Source organism: Psammomys obesus, unplaced genomic scaffold, assembly GCF_907164565.1.
Source record: "Psammomys obesus unplaced genomic scaffold, mPsaObe1.curated_primary_1811, whole genome shotgun sequence".
NCBI classification, from domain to species: domain Eukaryota; kingdom Metazoa; phylum Chordata; class Mammalia; order Rodentia; family Muridae; genus Psammomys; species Psammomys obesus.
Window position 1 is genome coordinate 2,499,772 of NW_026590062.1, and position 21,985 is coordinate 2,521,756.

A 21,985-nucleotide genomic window follows, 5' to 3' on the forward strand; every position below is an offset into this window, starting at 1 on the left:
GGACCCAGACCAACAGGCCCCCAAGCTTCTCAAAGACCTGTGGGGTGCGGCAGAGAGGCCTTCACGTCACACTGGCACCACAGATGCCTTCCCCACTGCCTGCCAAGCGCTGTCCTCATTCATACAGTCTCTTCTAAACACAGACACTACTAAGTTTTGTTTCTTCATTATTGTTTATGTGGTGGTGTTATTACTGAGAGGAAATGCAGGGTGTCTGCTGGGCTATCACAGGGTATGGTAGAATGTCTGACAGGTATAGGGCCCTGGGTCCAACCCTAGAGCTAGGATGGAGAAAGGGTAGAGAAAGCAAAGAAGGAAAGGCGGAGGGATGAGGAGGACCTGAAGTGAGAGCGCATCTCACCTAGCCCCTGACCGATTCCTCATAAAGGCACAGAATTCACGATTCTGTGAATGAAGCGGGGAGGAGGTTCTTGTGAAGTCACAGGTACCGGCATCCTAGGAGAAAGCTTAAGATGCCAACTGCCACAGCACCCCAGGGATCACGAAGCGCGCCGTGAATGAAAGGCTTCCAATGCCAATGGCCCAAATCCCAGCAGCCCTTGCCAGCACACAGCAACTTTCCCCTTGAACATGAAATGACCTTTAGAGAGACTCCCGCTGGTTCTCCTCACACCCATACAGGGCTAAGTTTAAAGTCACTCACGCTTCAGCCATGTTACGGCTTCCTGCAGAAGCATCGGCCTTCTCAGAGTCCGGGTGTGACAGGATCTGATACATTTACAACGCGCCTTAGCAATCTGGCCAGCTCAGGGGCCCTGCACCCTTTGCCTACTATGCGTGAACTTGCTATGACAAATTCCTCTTTAGAGGACACAGCTGTCCCCTGGGCGTGCAATGGGGTCTCTGCAGCAGGGTCACCTGGGCACAGTTCCTCGTTAACACCTGGGGCAGAGGGCAAATCTCTAGGGCAGCCAGGGCCCAAGGACCTCAGGAGGTTCAGAGCGTGAAGAGGGTGAAACCCGGATGGGGGAGGGGCTCAGGCCCACCTGCTGCCACTCCCATAGTCACTGGCTGTGCTGCTCAACACGAGAGGTTCATGGAGTCAGTTGGGCACCCAGCACCAGGCTACTAAGGTCTCTCCCTCCTCCCAACAAATGGCAGAGCGCACAGAAAATCCCTCAGGTCCCTCAGCACACCCACCCACCTGCCTGCACTCACACTCACAACGTGGTGTGCTTTTTTTTTTTTTTTTTTTTCTAATTTCACAATGCACTGGCATAAAACAAACTAAAATGTTAAAAATCAGCAAGTTGATTCTGAAGGCAATTTATTTACCTAAAACTAGAACTGCTTTAAAATGTGTTTAGGAATGCTGGTACATGCACGTGCGAGTGAGAGAGAGAAAGTGTGTGTGTGTGTGTGTGTGTGTGTTGCTTACAATCAAAGTCACAACCCTGGCACCCCATGATGAGGGATCACCAACGCTTGAGGTAAGGACAGACCAGGCCCAAAGCTGGCCAAAGAGCAAGCGAAACCTGGTCACACAAGAGAAAGATGGTCTCAGGACAGGGGAAGCAGATTTGGGAAATCGAGGTAATGGGGCTGGCCCAGAATGAGGCCACAGCTCCACTCCCAGCCTGCATTCCTTCACTGAACCTCCTCCCAGAAGTTTCTGCCGGTGCCAGGGTCAGAGGTCTAGGATCACAGCACATGGACATCTGCCCCCAAGCTACTGAACACACACCGGAACAAATTATCTCTTGACTCCAGTAGAATGAAAACACACAGGGGACTGTCCCCTCCCGGAGGCTCGGAGCCCCGGAGACGGACAGTGAGGCGCACGCATAGACAGCTCAGGAGTGGCACACGACAGTCTGCTCTGTAGCTCGTTACATGGGCAGAGGATGCCTGTGGGCACACTGCCCATCCTTTCCCAGGCTTCCCTGCTTTTTCAGACACGCCTCGAGATCCTAAGGTGGGAATCAGGCAAAACACAGCCACCTCGCTAAACAGACCCCAGAACTGCAACATAAAGCATTCAAGCAGGCAGAAGGCTGGCCACGAGCCGTGGCCACTAAGGGCCTGTGGCGGCACACACCGGAAGAGCGCCACGCACCCCGCACACACCCAGCGGCATACCTTTCTATGAACTTTTGGAAAATCTCCCCTCGAAGGCTTTCACAGATTTCTTCTATGTACGGCTGGAAGGAATGAAGAGGAAAGGACATCGTGTAAGTGAGACTGAACCAGAGGAAAGGCAGTCGCCGCTGGACTTGGGTCTGGGGTGGGCCACCGTGCTTCCTGTGGGGTGCCGCCCCTGCGCTTGTCTGTCTTGCTGTCCCCCTCATCGTGATGTCCCAGGCTCATCTCGGGGTTACTATCTCAGCAACCTCCGACTATGGTCCACGCTGCCAGGGACGGCTCTTCATGACCTGCACACACCTCCTCGGTGATCGGAGTTGGCTTCGTGAGCCACGTAAAGGGCTTAGTTAGCCATGTGACCCTCGGTCACCATCTTGGAATTCTGACTAACTTCTGAAAAAGCGTGGGGGGGGGTCACATGTTTTTATCTGATACTAGGCACTGTGAGTCACTTTCCCAGCATGCCTTGCTATGAGCCTTTTCCACGTGGATTGAGTTTTGAAGACCGGAAGCTGATAAAGCCACAGTTAATCGTCCTAATTGGCCGTGTTCTTAATGTTATACTTCTTGGACTCTGAGCTAGAGGTACTCAGGAGAAGGGAAAGGAGGCTGTGGGGTGGAGCTTGTATGGTCAGGGCCTCTAACAGGGACCCTGGGGAGGTGCTGATGGCTCCAGGTCCCTCACATGGGATCGACCACTGTCTGCCTCAGCTCTGCCCCATGGTTCTGAACAAGCAGCCTCGCTTTCTGGTCCACACGCTCCAGCTGAGAACAAGAGGCTGGCAGCTGGCCACGCTTCAGAGTTCACCAGAGTCCATTAGATCTTTGGGGGGAAATATCTTGCTAGGCTTGATGTGCTGCATAACGGGGAAATAAACAGAGGACGTCGGGGAAGGGTGGCCGCAGAGGCAGCAGTGCCCTGGCAGCAGAGGGCTCCGGTGAGGCTCAGCAGTGAGGTGCCCATCTTCCTCAAACAGACCTTCTCCTCGGGGAACAGGGGTGCTCGTCCACAGTCTGTGTTTCTGCTGCACTGAACACTCCACTCTTCCTGTTAATCGGGGCGCAGACTCCTTAGCTACCACCTGGCCGCACAGCAAACCTGCGCCAGCAGCTCCTGGTTGCCAGCCTGCCAGGAGCCAGAATCGCCTCGGAGACAGACCTCCCGGCAGTTCTGTGACGGAAGATGCCGGGAACACTGTCGCCTGAGCGGCTGCTCCTGTCCCTCTCTGCTTCCTGACTGTGGACCCCTTCCCCACCACGATGGCCGTGTCCCTGAGGATCGTGAGCCCAGGCGATCACGCCTATCCCTAGGTGGCTTTTGTTGGGGCCACCACAGAACCACCCCACGCACCAGCAAAGGAAGACGAAACCAGCGTTCAGCAGCAGAGGGGATGAAAGGGGACGCTCACTTGGGGTAAACGGCAACAGAATGGATGAAATTTAAGAATATTGCCAGCAGAGCACAGGGCCTAGCCCCTTTCAGTCACCTTCCAGCCAGGCCCCTCACCAAGCCTGGGCTTCACCAGTGTATGTCACTGTAAATAACCTGGTAATCCAACAAAGGACGGATTAATTCACTTCACTTTTGAAAACGAATCAACTGACATGATTCCTTCATTTCTTATCACTAATGAACCTAGGCTACCTACCTGGGACTCTGACTGTCCCTACCACCACGGCCTCCTATACAGAGAAACCTACGCTGAAAAAAGCTCTGAGGAGAAGCTGTCGGCCTAAATGGCAGCAAATGTACACAGGCCTGTCGGCAGAGAGGCCGGTTTTCCTACTCTCAGTTTAAATCTTTGTCGTGTTCGGTTACAGAAGCAACCAAATGGCATGCGACCCTCAGGGCCCTCAGAGCATTGCCTCTAACTCTGGGACGTAAATCAAATCTCACTCAATCCAGAAGATAAGCACCAAGAGCCACGTCACCGCCCCCTTATCAGATGCCGAATGCCAAACAGAGGAAGGCTCGCCTCTGTCTTAGCTCAACGGATTTTCAGAGCGTGCATGCCATTACAAGAAGCCTGCAGGGGCCCCTTTCCAGGAATGTCCGTGAGGCCTGTCGGCTCTGCATCAGGTCCCAGCCAGGGGACCGGCGTGCTCTGAGCAGACAGCTGTACACATCCGTGTGTCTGACGAGCTGAGAAAATGTTACCAGGGTCTGATAGGGTGGCGGGTCAGGGCGTCTTGTTTGGAAACCCTCTCATCTCACCTGAAAAAGAGTAGCTGTCACCTGTCTCTTGGAGAGATGGCGCTGCACATGCTCCACAGCTTGCTTGGAGAATTGCTTAAAAAAGAAAAGAAAAAGGAAGAAAGAAGATGGCATTTTTAAAAAAAAAATAAATAAATAAGGAGGTGTCGTATCCACAATTCACACATTACAACAGACGGTTTGGTTTGACACACTGATCCCGTAAGAGGAACCTGTGGGCTCTCTGGAGACAATCCAAGCACATACTGTCCTCTGGGTATATAGGCTCCTGCCTTGGGTGCCCAGAATAGATCCCTCTGCAGGTCAAGATTACCATGGCAACAAAGTCTGAGGAACCCTACAGTCACTGCTTGATGACACACCTAACCCCTTCTTTCCTTGATGACCCTTCTACAGATGTAAGTTATCTGCTATGTCAGAGAAAATGGATGCAGGGGCATGGATCGAGGAATTCAGCACAAGGATTACAAGCCAGGACATAGAGGCAGACAGCTCTAGAGGTCTCACTGCAGCCCCAGCCGAGGGCAGCTGGGGCAAACCGGAAGGAACTTCCATTGATGTGGGTTGCAAACTGTATCTTCCAGAAACCTTTCAGTGTAGTATCCTTCATTCAAAGTGGTTCCCACTGGTTAATAAGATTCCTACATCTCTTACAGTTCACAGAAAACATCCGAGACACTGTCCTCATTACCATGGTCACCTTTACTGACAACCCGGGCTGGAAAGGTCCCCAGGGGAGAAGCCGGTTAGTCTAAACAGCAACAAACACACACAGAACGGAGAGGCCAGCTTTCCCAGTCTTGGGTTACGCCTTTCTACTGTTCAGGATGGAAACAGTGAAGCATTATGGGATGCCCAGGGTTCTCAGGGCATCACCTCTAACTCTTGAACACAAATCTCCCCTAATCCGGAGGATAATCACAAGTCCTTTGAATAAAACCCACCACCCTGCCAAAGTCCCCCTAGGGGCTGAGCTGAGGAAAGCAAAGTTCACACAGGCTCTGTGGTAGGGCATGTGTCCTCCAGGGCTCAGGCATGCCCAGCCAAGGCACAGAGCTGTGAGCATCCGCCTGGCTGCAATTCCCTCTACAGCACAGTGAAGCCACAGGAGCTTTGAGGGAGGCCAGATGGTGCCACAGCCACTCAGACATCCCTGAGGACCGTAACCACACCCTAAGCTCTAAGGCACATGGGGCGGGGGGCATCCAGTCAGCCTTCCTGGCATGGTGCAATGCTGTGCCTTTGGGTTGTCACACCCGGGAGCCTCTGGCCACACTTGACACACAGCTCATGGAGAGCCCACAAGTGACTTCACCTAACTTTGATCGCTTTAAATAAGCTCAAGCAGTTTACACGTGGCTGGTGGCCACAGCCCCGGACACAGCAGGCAGAGACTGTGTGCCCTTGGAAAAGGGGCCTGCATTGGTACAGAGGCGTCTGCGTGGCAATTTCTGCTTTGCTAATTCATCCACTTACTTCTGGGTTACTTCTTGAGAACCTAGTTTATCCCAATTAGATTGTTTATCTGACTTCTGAGGAAGACAATAATTTCTACCATTACTTAACTATTCATGAATAAAATTAACTTAACCATTAATGAATAAAATTAGCATAATAATTATAATCCTGATTAACTCCAAGACATCATTGAAGATTTACATTAATTGAATTCTGATTCACCTAATTGTTAAAGTATAGCTACATTAAAGCCAATAAGGCAGGGCTAGGGACAAGGCTCGGTGGTATTTGCCTAGTAAGCATAAGGCCCTGGGTTCAAGTCTAGACTCCTAAATGATACAGGGACACTAATCATCATCTCATCATCATCATCATCATCATCCTCATCACCATCCCCATCCCCACCACCATCATCACCATCCTCATCACCACCACCATCATCACCACCACCACCACCACCATCACCACCACCACCATCATCATCACCATCCTCATCACCACCACCACCATCACCACCACCACCACTACCATCTTCACCACCATCATCATTACGGGCAGCATGACCCCCATATGGTACTGCCTGGGGATCAGGGTGGGACACTCACGTGCGTGCAGGATAGGAGCTCCCTCATGATGTAGGCGTCGTACATCTGCCGGCTCCGGCGCAGCCGGTCCTCTTCGTTGTCCAGTTTCTCGTATTCTTTTATCTATATTTCCGGAGGTTGTCAACATTAGCTCAGGGCTTCCTAAAAACCAGCTTTATTTAGGACCACAGCTGACCCAGGCAGGAACCCTTCCCCCACGAGATAAAACAAATTACTGAGGAGGCAATTCCCCTAAAACTGACTGCTTTGTGTGAGGGGATAATGAGGTGGCAGCAAGTTAGACCCGGCTAGAAAGACAAATGGCTTTCCCTTCATGATGACCCTGAGCATTTTAATGCATGGACTTCTGAGCTAGGGATGGGTTCTTCCCAGCTGAAAATCAACCACAAAGCAGCTGCCCAGATACCATGGCAAGGCCACCAAAGTCAGGCACAGTGCATCCAAGCCATCAGAAAGGAAAGGAGTGGGCCTTGGCTGATTCCTCTGATTGTATTTTGGTCTTGGAATAGTCAGGGGTTAACGCCCAGAAGGCCTGGATGCTAGAACAGATGCAGCCCAACCAGAGGCCAGAGTTGGTCCCTTGGCATGCAACAACCTCCAGCTAAAGCGCACTATCCCAGAACTAATCTCCCGAACTCAGCCATAAAGGGATGCGAGCGCAGGGACCCATGGGGCAGAATGGCATCTGGTGAGTCAGATGCTCATCCCCTGGAAGTTTCCATGATTTGTCTGTCTCCTGCAGCCACACACAGACCGTCCTGGCTTTGTGAAACAAATGAGGCACAACACTACGTCCATGCTCCGGGACCACATGTGATTAACCACGTGTGAACATAGACAGTGTAGATGGAGCGCAGGACCTGGCGCTGAAACCCGCATCTCACTTTCTCTCAGAAGGCTCGCCAATGAAAGAGCAGACAGTCAGCCATGCATCAGCTGGCCGAAGGACTTCCTGAGCACACACTCAGGTGAGTGCGTCCACATTTGAGGTGACCCGTCTCCATGCTGAGGAACAGAGGTGACAGTGTGCCCCCAGCGTGCAGTCGCTCTCTGCTTGGCCACACATGACTGAACATGTCTCTGCCCCAGCTGCACCTTTCTGGGAACTAAGTTTTCACCTCCAGGGCTTTGCCCCAACTCCTCTCAGTCTCCCATTGTCTTCAGAGCCCTGGACTTTCTGTAAGGCTTTGGCCCCTAGCCATACAGGCCTTCTGGAAAACTATCAAGCCCCGAGACACCAGCAACAATCACTGCACCTTTGACCTTTCCCTCTGAGTATCTACAAAGCCTGTCCATTTGAGTTCCTCGAAAGGAGCCCTTTCTATTTGTAATGGATCACAGCTACCATGTCCCATCCTTGTTTGCTTTATCACAAAGCCAAGCTCGAATGAGGGTCAGCGGTGACTCCACCCTTTGCCTAATGATGCACCTTCGTGTCTAGCCCATCAGTCCTTCACACTTGTGCTTCATTATAACTTCATCACAAACCCAGACAACAGGCTTAGGACAGAATGATCCTCCCAAGACCGTGGCTGTCAATCATGAAAGCATGATTACAGAGGCAATGGAGAGTGACCTAACAGGCATGGATAATGGAGAAGGGACAAAATCCCACATAGATGTTCTCTCAAATGTGCTGGGCGCCTGATGACATATGGGCATCTGGGTGTGGCCAACAACCTCAGTGGCCCAGAGTGCAGAGGTGCTGGACAAGACACAGAGATGGCTCATCACAGGGGCATGGGAGAGCCCACTTCGGCTTCTGCTGACGCCAAACACCCCACACCCTCTGCGGGGTTGGAGGGTGGGGTTACAGCATCTTCAATTGTCAATCCCACTGGTGTACGTATGTCCTTTTGCTGTTCACCTGAGAAGATGGGTCCCCACAGGGAAATGCAGGCCACCGGTGAGATCCAGTCCAAACAGAGCAGGGTTGGAATTAGGAGGCAAGGACTGAACATCAGCAATTATGATTCATGGTAACAGAGCACACCTGTGTAATGAAGGAAGCTGACAGGCGGCGGCAGAAGAAAACGACCACGGTGCTTAGTTTTCCTGTCAACGTGCCAGGACCTAGAGTCACCCCAGAAGGGGAAGGCAGGGATGCTGAGGAATTCTCTACAGCCGGTGGCCTATGGGCAAGTCTGGGGAACACTGGCTTGATAATGGATGTGATGTGAAAAGGCTCCACCCACTGTGGGCAGCACTGTTCCCTAGGTGAAGAAGAGGGTCCTGAACAGCTCCAGAGGAGAAAGCTAGCCTAGAGCAAGCCAGCCAGGGACAGAGTCATCAGGTTCTTTCTGCTCTTGACTGTGTCACAGCCTTCCTCAAACTCCTGCCCTGACTTCAGTGACAGACTGCAATCCGGGATTTTAAGCAGAATAATCCCTTCCTCCCCTCAGTTTCTTGTCACAGCAAAAGAAATGAAAACAAAACCTCAGGAAAAAAAAAAAAAACTGGAAATGTCAAAAGTGAAAATATAGGATCTGAAATAAACTGTTCTGGGAATGGATGGGAGAGCAGGCTGCAGAAGCGGAGACAAAGGGGCTGTGGGTTTGAAGACAGACCAAAGACATATTCAATTTCTAGAAGGGAAAAGGAAAATATTGAAAAGAAAAAAAAAATGAGCACAGTGTTGGGGCCAACAAGATGATCCATCGATCATGAAAAATGGCCAGAGTCCAGGAAGAGAGGATAGTACATACTCTAAAACAATAACCATCCTAATTGCTTCAGGTTTGGTTAAAGATGCAAATATACAGGTTGGGCAATATCAGAAAACTGCAAAAAATGAACATGAATCTACAACCACTCACTGGAAAGCAGATGTTTCCCGAATGGAGGTGAATAGCAACTCTTTCCCTGCAAACAAACACTGTAAATAAGCAAGCCTGAAAGAGACAACCCAGAACCATAGGAGGGTGTGACTGTGGCCACAGCACAGGCAGAAAGAAGACAGTTTGGGACAAAGAAGGGTTCAGATGACAGACAAGGCACTTCACACATTGACAGACCAATGATACGTGTGAGCCTGACCACAGAGCTTTGAAGTACAGGGAGAAGAGCAACAACAGAAATCACTTTCTGCTGCACTCTTCCTCAATTGTACTCCAAAGCCTCTAGGGCAGTGCTTCTCAACCTTCCTAACGCTGGGACCCTTTAGGACAATTTTTCACATTGTGGTGACGCCCTCCATCCCCACCATTAAAAAAAATTATTCTGCTGCTACTTCAGTAACTGTAATTTTGATACTATTATGCACCATAATGTAAATATCTGGCATGCAGGATAGCTGATGTGGGGCTCCTGTGAAAGGGTTGTTTGACCCCAAAGGGATTGCTACCCACTGATCTAGAGCTTGAGGTGGACATCAGCCCTGGCTCATGGGCGTGGCCATCACTGCTAATCAACTTCCGAATTACGTAAGGCATTTAAGGTTTCTCCAGTGCTCAGCTGAACACACTCTGTAAAGGAGTTGCACAAGACTAGCTGACTCTTACCTCTTCATAAAACTTCACCTGTGGCACTGCTTCGTCGATTTCATTCAGACAGAAGTCCTTAAAAAGCAAGAAGCCTAAAGGGAAAGAAGGAAAAACTTCAGGCCAGGAAAGGAGGCAGTTGTATCCCACAGGGCTTCATTGAAATAACGTGTTTGTAGCTCAGCCTCTTCTGCTCCTACTTTAGAAGAAAAATGGCGAGGAACTGAAGAGGACAAGGACCCCTTGATGGGATGGACCCCAGATGATATAACGCACCCACATCTGTCTTGCCATTTCTTCTCTGCTTGTGGCCCCTCCCATTGCATAAATGAACATCTGTCACCGCCCCTGAGGACCCAGGTCACTATAGCAAGCGGCAGTCAAAGAGGGCAGAGACAACGGAGCACGGAGGGTTCCTGTGACCACCACAGGATACCTGTGGAAACAGGGCTGGACGCCTGAAGCTGGTGGAACTTACAAGGCCCTTCCCTCCAGCCTCGCTCACTACCTCACATCACAGCAAACACACAGGCCACAACAAGCTGCCCACTCTCAGGGAATCCTTTGCTCAGGACACCAGGACCAACTGAAGCAAGTCAAACTCATGCCCAACTCCCCACCCCCCACCCCCACGCAAACACATTCAGTTCCAAGACTCTTTATTCCCTCCGATGTTCTGAGGGCCACCTTCGCTCTGAGGTCTGCCCTGGGTGAGACGAGTACCATGGTAGAGTCCACATGGGAGCGTGTGTCCCTGTCTGTGCGTGACTGCTCAAAGGTGAGCACGCAGAAGGGTGTGCGCACATGTTCGGGCCAGGTGCCCTTGCTGGTGTCTCCTGGTGAACTCTGGAATCTGCCTGTCTCTGCAGCCCAGAGGCAGAGGTGAGGGCAAACAACACGTGTTTTTTCAGGTGGGTGCTGGGCAGCCAAGCTGAGACCCTCAAGCTTCCTCCGCAAGCCTTATCTTACTCAACTGCACTGAGCACCTCCAGCCCAGGAGAGAGCATCCCTTCCCACAGGCTTTCCCAAGAGGCCTCCAGGGAGACGCCTGCCACTCTAATTTCACAGCTCTGAAGTCTCCCGTCCTTCGAAAGCTTCCGGCAGAAGCCTCACAGTAGTCAAGCCTGACCCAGCCAATCACACTGGGGGCCACGAAGATGCTTGGCCAGTAAAGAGAGGCAACCGCCTGCCAAGCCCCGAGCTGGAGTTGAACATGATTGTGAGCTGCCCCTGGGGATGTGATCCAGGGGATCTGGATGCCCCTGGCCTCTAAAAGAGCAGTGAGCACTCTTAAAGCCCAAGCCGCTGAACTGTCTGCCAGATGAAACTCTTTTAAGTTAATTTTAAAAAATAGAAACACCCCAATAAAAGAGTGGGTAAACTGTCTGGGCATGAAGGCTGAACCCTCTGGGTACAGGCACATAGAAGAGCAAGTGGCCAGGCTCAGGACCAACTAGCTGTAATAAAGACACCCTCCATATTTTAGGTATGAGTCTGCGCGGACACCAAGCAAATATCTCTGCTCTCCTCCCTGTCTTATCCTCTTACCAGATGGACCAACTTCCCCTTAGTGAGCGAGCACTGGTATCTCCACGCATCACCCATTACGTGGGATGTGATGTTCAGCATAGAGGGGAGGGTAGTAACCATTTCCCGGGGTCTTTGCACCTTGGTGGAAAAACAGTCCTTGCATTTTTAGCTATACAGGGTGCCTGCATGTGAGGAGAGAGAAACCAAAGGCAGGTGTGGCAGCCGACACCCACCTGAAGCAGAGGATTGAGTGTGAGCCGCACCGAGTGGCAGAGAAAGACTGCACCGAGGTGCCCCTTCCTTCTATGACATGGAGTGTGTGTGTGTGTATGTGTGTGTGTGTGTGTGTGTGTGTGTGTTGTGTCGTTGATAATTCACAGAGCAGCACTCCAGTGTACCTCCAAAATGGAAGTGCCAATGCTGAAATGCTAGACCTGCCTGGGCTTTACAGTAGATTCCAGGCTAGTCTAGGCTACAGTGTGAGACTATGTCTTAAATTTTAAAAAAAGACAACAAAATAGGGGAGGTAGGTAAAATGAAAACATAATTTAAGGTTATATAAGTCCCAGGAGGAGATATTTTGTTATGCTGGAGAAATGACCAAACGCTTTTGCCTCTGACAATTAAAAGTTGACTGTGGCCAATAACAGACACAAATGCTCTCGGTGCGGCTTCCCAATATGCACCTCTTTCATAATGAGCAATTTCCCAACCACTCAAAGTTTGGCACTAAAGAAAAAAAAAAAAAAACTTTGAGTACATTATACCCTTGAGCAAACATAAAAGGATGGAAATGCTAATACTATTTACCTGGAGAGCGTTCCTAAGATCCAGTGCAATTAGCCCAACGCCGAGAGGGCAAGAGCTGCCACAGGCAGCCAAGATCGCACGCGCAGAGAGTTCCCTGACGCACCTCCAGGTGGCTGGTTCCACATTTCTCCCCAGCGTCTTCGGGAACCACGGGGCGAGCCTGTGCCCTCAAGCCCTGCCCTGCCGTCTCCTCAGGTGCCTCAGACAAACATCTTTGTGCCAGCGCCACGAACGGATCGTACGAATTACCCTGAAACACTGCCTGTGTGCTGAGCCTGCCTCACTCGGGGGGGCAAGCTCACCAAACCAACATCACATTCCCCTGGCATTTGTACATATTTCAGGTTTAAAAGTATAACAAAACAAACAAACAAACAAACAAAAAAAGACTTTCTGGCTCAGGGGGTAAAGGAGCTTGCCACCCAGCTGACAACTCGAGTTTGATCCCCAGGAGCCATGTGGTAGAAGGAGAGAAGTGACTCCCACAAGTTGTCCCCTGACCTTCACACACACACACACACACACACACACACACACACACACACACACATGCACACACACTATAACTTTAAAAAGGAAAGGGTCTTAGATCAATTTCCAGAGGCTTTTCAGCTGTATGAGTCCATTGTTTTCTAAATACAGCAGACTTAATTGCACGTTTTGGGATGAGTGCCCAGATATCAGCGGACCTAGGAATCACGGTGTACAGACCAGAGGACAATGGGACAGAAACAAGCCGGCTGTGGGAATACACGGCAAGCTTGGAGCACCCAGACAGGCAAACGCCAGGAACTTGGTGGCCCAAGAACAAAAATAGAATTATCCAAAGGGCAGACAGTGACCACTCACCGTAATCACGCCGTGTAGAACAAAGAGCCCCGGCAATAAAATCATCTGTACTGCATTTTCCTACAAAGTGTCAAAGGTTAGAAAAGCTTCAGCTTCAACGTGGAGAATGTACAGCCTAAAACACCGTCTCGAACTAGCCGAGTCTGTCTAGAAACTGAGCTACTAAGCAATAAATAATACACTTCACTGTGATGGGATGAGAGAAACTAGCTCAGTGGTTTTGCTCTGGCACACAGCACCACGGGGAAAGGCACACAGTGGCACACTTCACCGCAACAACATACGGCGCGGCATCAGGGACAAGTTTAACCACACACGTGTACGACCTCTAGGCTGAATGAAATCAAGAAAATACAAGTATGTGATGAGAAACACCACGCCCATGGATGGCAAGAATTAAGTCAGCCTTTGACTCGGCGTGATCCCGGTGCAGGAAATTTGTAAGAAGTCAATCAACACACTCTAACATGTATGTGAAAGAACGCAGGCAACCAAGGTAGAGGCTGGGGCGACCTGGGGACATATTCAACTCCAGCCCTCCACGAGGTGTGCAGAGGGCAATATGTGGAAGGACGAAGCCAGGAGCTTTTAAAACAAGCCACAACTCAACGCAGAGAGAAGGCTCCTGAAGGACTCCTGACGGGACCTCAGACACTGTGCCGACTGCTCAGCCTGGACTACAGGGACCCCCACGAGAGTCACAGACCCCAGGAAGAACGCAATTCTTCAGATGATAGAGAGAACAAAGAAGAAGGGCCCTGCAGCTCTGAGGTCAGCCAAGGCCACTGACAGCCCTCCCATCTGTACAAGAAAAACACGGCAGAGCGCACCTGGGTGCACAGTACAGCTTGGGCTTGAAAGGTGCAAAAGATTTGGAGAAAAAATGCCCGAAAGCCACATGTCTGGAAAAGGCCTTGCATGTGGACTCCCCAAAGAACTCTGAAGACTCCACTGTAAGCACATTTCAATTAAAAAAAAAAAAAAAAAAGGAAAATACTATGCTTGACAAAAAGAGCATAACGCCTTCACCCCGACACACGATGCTGGAGCCCGGAGCTATGTCCAGCATGGTCAGCCCTCAGAACGAGGGGTCAGACTCTCACTGTCCCCGGCATGGGATGGTGCAGGGAGCCTTGAACAGTAAGGAGAGATGGAAACTCACACATAAAAAAGGCACACGGTTACCGAAACAGACACCTCCAGCATGCCCTGCTGCTCCGGGGTGAGTCCAAATAACCCACGCTGCCAGTGCTCAGCTGTGCCTCTCAGTTCCTCCCAGTTCTAGCAGGAGCCAATAAAGATAATCAAAATGAGCGCACAGCTGGCCGCCATCGCCTCCCTGAAGGGCTTCCACATCTTCAAAGTTTTCAAAATCCCAGTCCCCTGTGCTTACCTGTTCATTTACGTCCGTGTGTGCGTGCATGCGTGGGTGCCTGCCTTCGTTCATGCCTGAGTGTCCACAGCAAGCCTGTGGAGGTCAGAGGTCAACCTGCAGGAGTCAGTTCTCTCCTTCCAGTGAGCACTGAGGATATGACTCAGACTGTCAGGTTTGGCGGCAAGCACCTTTACCCACTGAGCCATCTCGCTGGCCCCCTTGTTAAACTTGTTAAATCAGCACATAACTGCACGGTGGCCGGAGCTCTTGCATGCAGGCTTAACCCTTCCTAGAAAGAAGGCAGAGCGGGCGCACTGCCATTTTGGAATCCAGGGATCTGCTGATTCCAGGGTGGCCATGCTTAACGCCAGTTGAAATCCAGGCCCTGGCTATTCCCAGAGAACCCAACACACTCTTGGGGTAGTTTGTTTACAAAATAGCATGAGTCTTGCGGACAAGAGGGCAAACGGCTGTGCAATGAGGCCTATGGAAAATCCACGGAACGCCCTTCACTGGAAAATGAAACGAAGGAAATGAAAACAGGAGAAGAATGCTAAAACACTGTGGCAGGGAAGGTGCACCTGCCAGGAGCTGGATTCCCTCCGGCTTCATACGGTGATCTTGTCACACACGAATTGGCAGTGAAAGTCTCCAGCCACAGGGCAGGCCGGGCTCCCAGGTTACAATCGTTTCTTCACTAGTCTCAGCCCCAGGCTCCTTGTCTTAGGGTTTCCTTGTCTTAGAGAAACACCATGACTAAAAGCAACTCAGGGAGGAAATGGCTGACCACAGCTCACAGTGTCATTGTTGATGGAAGTCAGGGCAGGAGCTCAAGCAGGCCAGGAACCTGGAACCAGGAGCTGATGCGGAGGCCATGGAGAGGTGCTGCTTACTGGCTTGCTCCTCATGGCTTGCTCAGCCTGCTTTCCTACAGAACCCAGGAACCACCAGACCATCAACAATGGGCTTTGCCCCTGCACCCCACATCAGTCAGTTATAAAGAAAAGCCCTGCAGGCTTGCCTACAGGCAACTCTGACGGAAGCGCTTTCTCAGTGAATGTTTCCAAATGACTCAGCATCAAGTTGACAGAAAACTAACCATGGCATTCTTCTTTAGTTGTAGCACCAAGGCTGACAACTAAACAGATTTTGAATGACTTATGAGGAAATGGAAATGCTCAAATAAACCATCAGACAAATAGCACCCCTAGACCTGTGTAGAAACATTCACCAACACTGGCTCTGTGGATGTCAGGCAGGAGAGTGTCACAGGCTGCATAGGCCCGGCATGTCCAGACTCAGCAAGAGGTAGCCAGGGGCAGCCAAGAGGCAAGATGTGTCCACTCTGTGCTCCGTGCTGACTCTGAATCCCACCTTCCCAGGGGCACTAGATTTCAAACAAGTTTCCTGACAATCAAAGAGAACCCCACATCTCATGTGAGTGTCATGCTAGATATATGACCTAGGAGCCCTCAGAGCTGTCATGCACTGACTAGAGAGAGACAGAAAGCCGACAACTGCCCAGATTTCAGGGACAGCCTGGCCTGGGGCAGAAGTGCTAAGGGCTCTCACAGCTTTCTTCTGACCCCCTGGGAGGATGCAGCCCCTCCACTCCCCAGTGTCATTTCCCATCAGTCCTTCTGCTGCCTCCCAGACCTTGCCATCCTTGTGCTTTCCAGCTTACAGAGATGCTGCTGCAAACATGATAAAACACACATTTCCCCCCAAGTACACACCTGCTTCACCCACAAAGGGTAGTCTCCCCATCCTGCCAGCCCAGGCCAGCCTGAGTCCAGCAGACAGGCTCCGCCTGCCATATTTACAGACTGTATTTACCAAATATCCTGGCCTCCACACACTAAGACCTCGACATGCTCCTGTCTCACCTGCCAACTCTCCACAAGACATTCCTCAGCCATCTACCCTCCAACTTCAGTTGGCTAGCACTCGCTCTGCCTGCAGGACTTCAAGCAAGCCTTACCTGAAGTCCAGTGACCCCTGACTGACCCCTCACAGGCTCAGGGAGCTTTCCCTTTCCTCTAACCCACTGCCCTGGGTTCTTAACCTTCCCAAGACAACATCTCAGGATGTGGAGTCACCAAGGACACAAGCCTCCAGGAGCACCTGTGAGAGGTTGTCTTGACTGAACTAACTGAGGTGGAAAACTTGCTCTAGGTGGCACCATTCCCTGGCTGGGGTCCTGGACTGTAGGAGTGGAGAAGCAGCCTGCATTCATCACTGCCTGCTTCCTGCTTGAGGGTGTGATGTCATCAGTTGCTTCCAGCTCCTGCTGCCTTGACTGTCCTACCCTGATGGACTGTGCCTTGAACTGCGAGCCAGAATAAACCCTTCCTCCCTTCAGTGCTTCTGTTGGAGGATGTTACCACAATCACAGGGAAAGAAGCTAAGACACAGACTGCCTTCAAGCTCATGTCTTTCTTCTTGCCCTTCCTGAGGGCAGGGGCTGTGGGCATGCACCACCACCCCGGGTTGGGGATCTTTATGGCAGCTGTGAAGAGCTATGCGAGTGCCCCTCACAGCAGCATGGCAGCCTGTCCCATAGGGCACCATGACAGAGGTGACTGTTGTGTGAGCCCTGGCCCAGTGTGGGCAATGCACGTGGTCTACCTCAGCTTCTTTCCACCTTTCTGGGGTGGTGGGGAGACCTCTCGTGTTTCCTTGTCCACATGGCATAGCCTTTGGGACTGACAGCTAGGGCCGTGTTCAAGCAGCCACCCCGCCTCATTGGGTAAGTAGCCCCATTTGCTTCCGTTGCCATCACTAGGTCAGATTCAAGTGAGGAAAGGGGCTCGCTCCTCTCTTCCTCTGTGTCCCCCGGGGAGGGCTGACTGGAGTCAGCAGCATGGGGAAAATCAGTGTGGCTGCGAGCGGCCATCGAGAGTTCTGGAGGGAGATGCCAGCTGGGCCTGAGAACTGAGATAAGCCCACGACTCCAGCTCGGGAAGGGCAGGTCCCTGCAGGGACATGGAGGGTGGAAGAGATGCCCCACCACACCGCAGGGTCTCCGATGTGCTGTTAGGAGATGCTCCTGCCAGCAGCCCAGGGACCCATTTGCAAGAAACCCACATTTGATATTTATCAGCTGGACAGCATTGTGTTTGCCGGAAGCTTCCAGCTGCCAAAAGGCCTGCGGGGAATAATTTTAATAAAGTGGGCAATTGTTTCATAAGATAGGAAAACTCAGCTTGCAAGTCCAGAGCCAAAGGTATTTGAGCCAAGACACCTCCTCCTGAGCTCTCAGCCCTGAGCTGAGCTGAAATTCCACATCAGGAACTCAGTTCCTTCACCACAATCCCAAGGAACACCACACACACACACAAAAGCAACCTACATTCTCCACAGCGAGTGTCAAAAGTGCCAGTGGATGATCAGAAAGGAAGGGCTTACAGGCACTTCAATGAAGCGATCGGTACTGTCCCTCGGGCTTGAAAAAAATCCCAGGTACCCAGTCCTGAGGTATCCAAGACCCTCCTATAAGATGCCCTGCCTGTGTGGAACCTGGACCCAGGCACCCACCCACCTGCCATCTCCCCACTGTAAGAAATAGATTGTGACGTCTCTTTTCAATATGAGATCTGCTTAGAGTCGTCACGGTGACTGATAAACAGGGGTGCTGGCTGGGCCCCTCGCACCCCTTATCTGGGAACCCTGAAAGCTGGAGAGTTACAGGCAGTGGGCTGTGTGACTGAGCCCAGAAAAAAAGGGGGGTGGGCAGCCTCAAACCCAAGATTATTTATTAAATAAAGTTTTGCATCCTAAACCAACAGGATACGGAACTTGGGTGGCAGCCAAGTCCCAGTATAAGGGAAGAGAGGACAGAAATTCCTTGAGATTGGTCAATGGCAGGAATTCTTTAAATCTTTAAACATCACCATCCTGTGCCAAATCAGCACGCCGGCCCTTGAATATTTTCTTTATGTCAACGTCACTTTCTGCAGAACGGCTTAGTGAAGGCTGTTTCACTGTCAGCATCTCTTGACTTTATCTTTTACAGTGAGGATCCTTCTGTCCGTACTCTTCACATTCTTCCATTATCCCATCCTCTCATCATTCTCCCCTCATCCTCCCATCATCCCATTCTCCTCCCATCCTTCCATCCTCCTCCCATCATCCCATTCTCCTCCCATCCTCTTCCCATCATTCCATTCTCCCATCATCTGCCCATCCTCCTCCTATCATCCCATTCTCCTATCATCCTCCCATCTTCCTCCCAACCTCCTCCAATCATTCCATGCTCCTCTCATCCTCTCATCCTTCCATCCTCCCATCTTTTCATCCACCCATCAGTTTCTCATCCTCCCGTCATCATCCAATCTTTCCATCCCCTTATCATTCCTGATGTGAAACTCTGTGAAAAATGGCAGTTTTGCATTAGTGTTCAGGGAATAAGGACCAGGAAAAGTAGCCACGGATATGATTGGCTTGGGAATGATCTCAGTCTTCAGCTTCTGAAGCCCACAGGTGTAAAAGCTGCCGTTGTGGCCAGAAACTGTTTTTAAACACAGAAACGATGCCGTGAGCTGAGCTCTCCTGAGAAGGGAAGTTGGGACCTTTCTCAGGAGGCAGGAGAAAGGAAGAGAAGAATATGGAGGGAGCAGAGGTGAACAGTGAAATCAAAGGGAACAAAAAGATTGAAGCTGTCTTGCTGGCCTGCATTATCTCTGCCCTGGTCAGAGGCATGGTATGATGATGTAATGTGTGGTGCTTCTGGACAGCTGAGAAGGGTATAAAAGGAAAGGTGAGAGCACCAGTTAGAGAAGCATCTGGGAGAGGGGATAAGGGTATAGGCTGCAGTAGTACCATGGAGACGGATAATAAGAGGGAGGGTAGCAAGGACAGATAGTCAATCCCCAGCCAGACTGTGGGGTCCTGAGCCGCTGGAGTACAGCAGAGTCATCAGCACTCTTAGGAAGCGGGGCAAGGAACCAGAGGTGTAAGTGAATGCGTGCGCGTGCACGCATGTGTGTGCTATGCTGAATACACGCATGTGTGTTATACGAACACGTCACCCGTAAGTGCCATGCAGAGCCCATGCATGAGAATGTGGTGTGTGTGCTGAGTTCGTGTGTACACACTTGACCGTACGTGTATAAATTTGTTCCACGTATTGAGTGTGTGTTTGTGGGCCCTGTGTGTGCTGGGTGTGGTTCACACTGGGCTTTGTAGATCGGTGGCAAGCACTCTTCCAAATGAGCCTTGGCCTCCGCCCCGACAGACGCACAGCTGTATGGGCTGTGCCCCTAGTTTGACTGTATGTGGAGGGCGGAGATGATGGCTGGGGTTAGCTCGGTGGCCGCAGGGGAAAGATTACATTAACGGCATGGTTACCTCAGGAGTGAACCACAAATGAAGCCGGCAGTGGGGGCTGACGATGAGGCTGTAGCCTGAGCCTGAGCAGTATTGCTCGTGGGAGTGGGACAGGGGAGAGGGTAAATCTACCTTTTAAAAAAATGTTGGGAGCTTTGCCAGCCTAGGAGTGGATCAGAGGTCTAGGGTCAGGAGTCCAGGGCTGCCCAAGTGAGGCTGTGGCTCCAGGGCTGAGGAGGCACGGTGCAGCACATGGGTGACACACTGAACTGGACTTTCCTGAGTCATCCTCTGGGAAGCAAGGATTACAGCTGTTTCGAGAATCTGAGTGCTGGCTTAACAAGAAGATAACCAAGTTTTCCTGTGGGATGGATGTGACCTTCTATAGGCTTTGGCCTCAGGGCTGTGATCTGTCCTCAGCTCCCAGGAGAACAGAGGCTGTGGGGTGGGGCAGGTAGCGACCCCCTATCAGACCCCAGGCTGGCAGAGTGGCTGCCAAGGCCACCTTGCCAAAGTGCAAACAATGGCTCTTTTCCTCCTCAGTGTTTTCCTCCGCGAAGCTTCTTTATCCAGGGTGAAAACTGAGGAAATCTGTGACACTGACCAATCCAGGTTCCCCCCCCCCGGGCTGGCCTGCCTGCTGCCCTTCCCCACTGAAAATCCAATTAGCAACGCTCAGCTGGCTGTTCATCCTGCATCAGAAAGCTCCAAGGGATCCTTGACTCTCCTCTCCCACAGGGAAGCCGTACAAGGCCAGCTTCCTGAATCAAGCAGGACCCTGTCCTTGCTCCCCTGTGGCAGAAGGTGATTCTGAGCTAGAGTCGATGGCACGCAGAGGTTGACCCGTCAGGAGAGGGTCAGTCCAGGGAGAATGGGGACACAGGGTCGTCACAGGTGTGGATCCCACCCTAAGGCCACATGCAGAACGGTCAGTCGCCACCAGACAGAGGCTGCCCAGCTAGGAACGCCTGCAGATGCTACAGGTCTATTTTGCTTTAAGGCACAAAGCATTGCAAACAAACATTGCATGAACTGGATCGGTAGCTTCGCCCACTAAGGTTGATAACAATGAATCCCAAACCGGTTTGTGTTTATAGACAGGGTCTTGTGTGGCCCAAGCTAGCCTCAAATTCATTATGTAGCAAAGGGTGTCCTTGAATTTCTGATCTTCCTCCTCCTAAGCACTGGGTTCACACTGAGACTGCAGGTGTACACTACCACGCCCAGTTTGTGCTGCACTGGGTGCTGAACCCAGACAGCATCAGAGGCCAGGCTAAGGCAGTTCTCCAGCCAATTAATTTTCAGTAAAGAGATTATCGAAGACAACCCAAAATGGGGGGGGGGGGGGGGGAGGGGAAAACAGTGTCTCGAATACAACAGGAACAAAGGGCAGGTGAGACAGCTCAGGTGGTAGAATATGACTGCAGCCAAGCCTGACAGCCTGAGTTCAATCCCCAGAACCGACCGGAAGCAGGAAAGAACCAACTCCTGGAAGCTGCCCTTTGACCCTCTCAGGTGAGTCTCAGCACACACACACACGTGCCCCCACACACGAATAAATAAATAAACATATAAATCAATACAAACAGAGCATCCCCACTAATGTAGGCTTGCATACTGTAGATAAAAAGTTTACCCAAATAAGCCAAAAACTAAATGTGAGACAAAAAAAAAATCTGAAACTTTTAGAAGGAAGTTATCATGAATGCATCTGGGATGCGACTCCAAGCTATGACTAAAGAGAAAACATTCAAACTAGACTGTGTTAATATTAAAACCTTTCGGTTTCAAATGCCACCAATAAAACGGAAAGGAAGCTATTGGCTGCAAGAGAACATTTTTAAACAGGTCTGCAACAATGGCAAAGGTAATGCGGGTTCTAAAGGGCAAGATATTTAAATAGACTTTTCTCCAAAGGCCATCTAGAAATGACTAATTTACACAAACACCCTCCATATCATTAACTGTGATGGAGAGAGAAATAAAACTCACGATGAGGTGCCACCTCAGGCCCATGAGATGGCTGCAGCGGTGCAAACAGCCAGGGAGCAGCCAGAGGCAGGCGTGTGCAACAGTGCGGCCGCTTTAGCGGGAGCCTGGCGTGTTCTCCAAAGGTTTAATGTGAGTTTACCACACAGCCCAGGAACTCTACTCTAAGGAAAATGAATGGCGCGCGCGCGCGCGCACACACACACACACACACACACACACACACACACACACACACACACAC

General features: G+C 51.1%; 1 protein-coding gene across 1 annotated transcript in view; it reads right to left on the minus strand.

The window, feature by feature from the left end:
• Grk3 (G protein-coupled receptor kinase 3) overlaps nt 1-21,985 on the minus strand; it is a 90,332-nt gene that overhangs the window by 40,818 nt on the left and 27,529 nt on the right. Inside the window, exons 3-6 of the mRNA XM_055606070.1 lie at nt 9,882-9,955; nt 6,382-6,483; nt 4,319-4,393; nt 2,101-2,162 (exon numbers count right to left, since the gene is read on the minus strand). Of these exons, the coding sequence (XP_055462045.1) occupies nt 2,101-2,162; nt 4,319-4,393; nt 6,382-6,483; nt 9,882-9,955 (313 nt within the window). The remainder of the gene's footprint in view (nt 1-2,100; nt 2,163-4,318; nt 4,394-6,381; nt 6,484-9,881; nt 9,956-21,985) is intronic.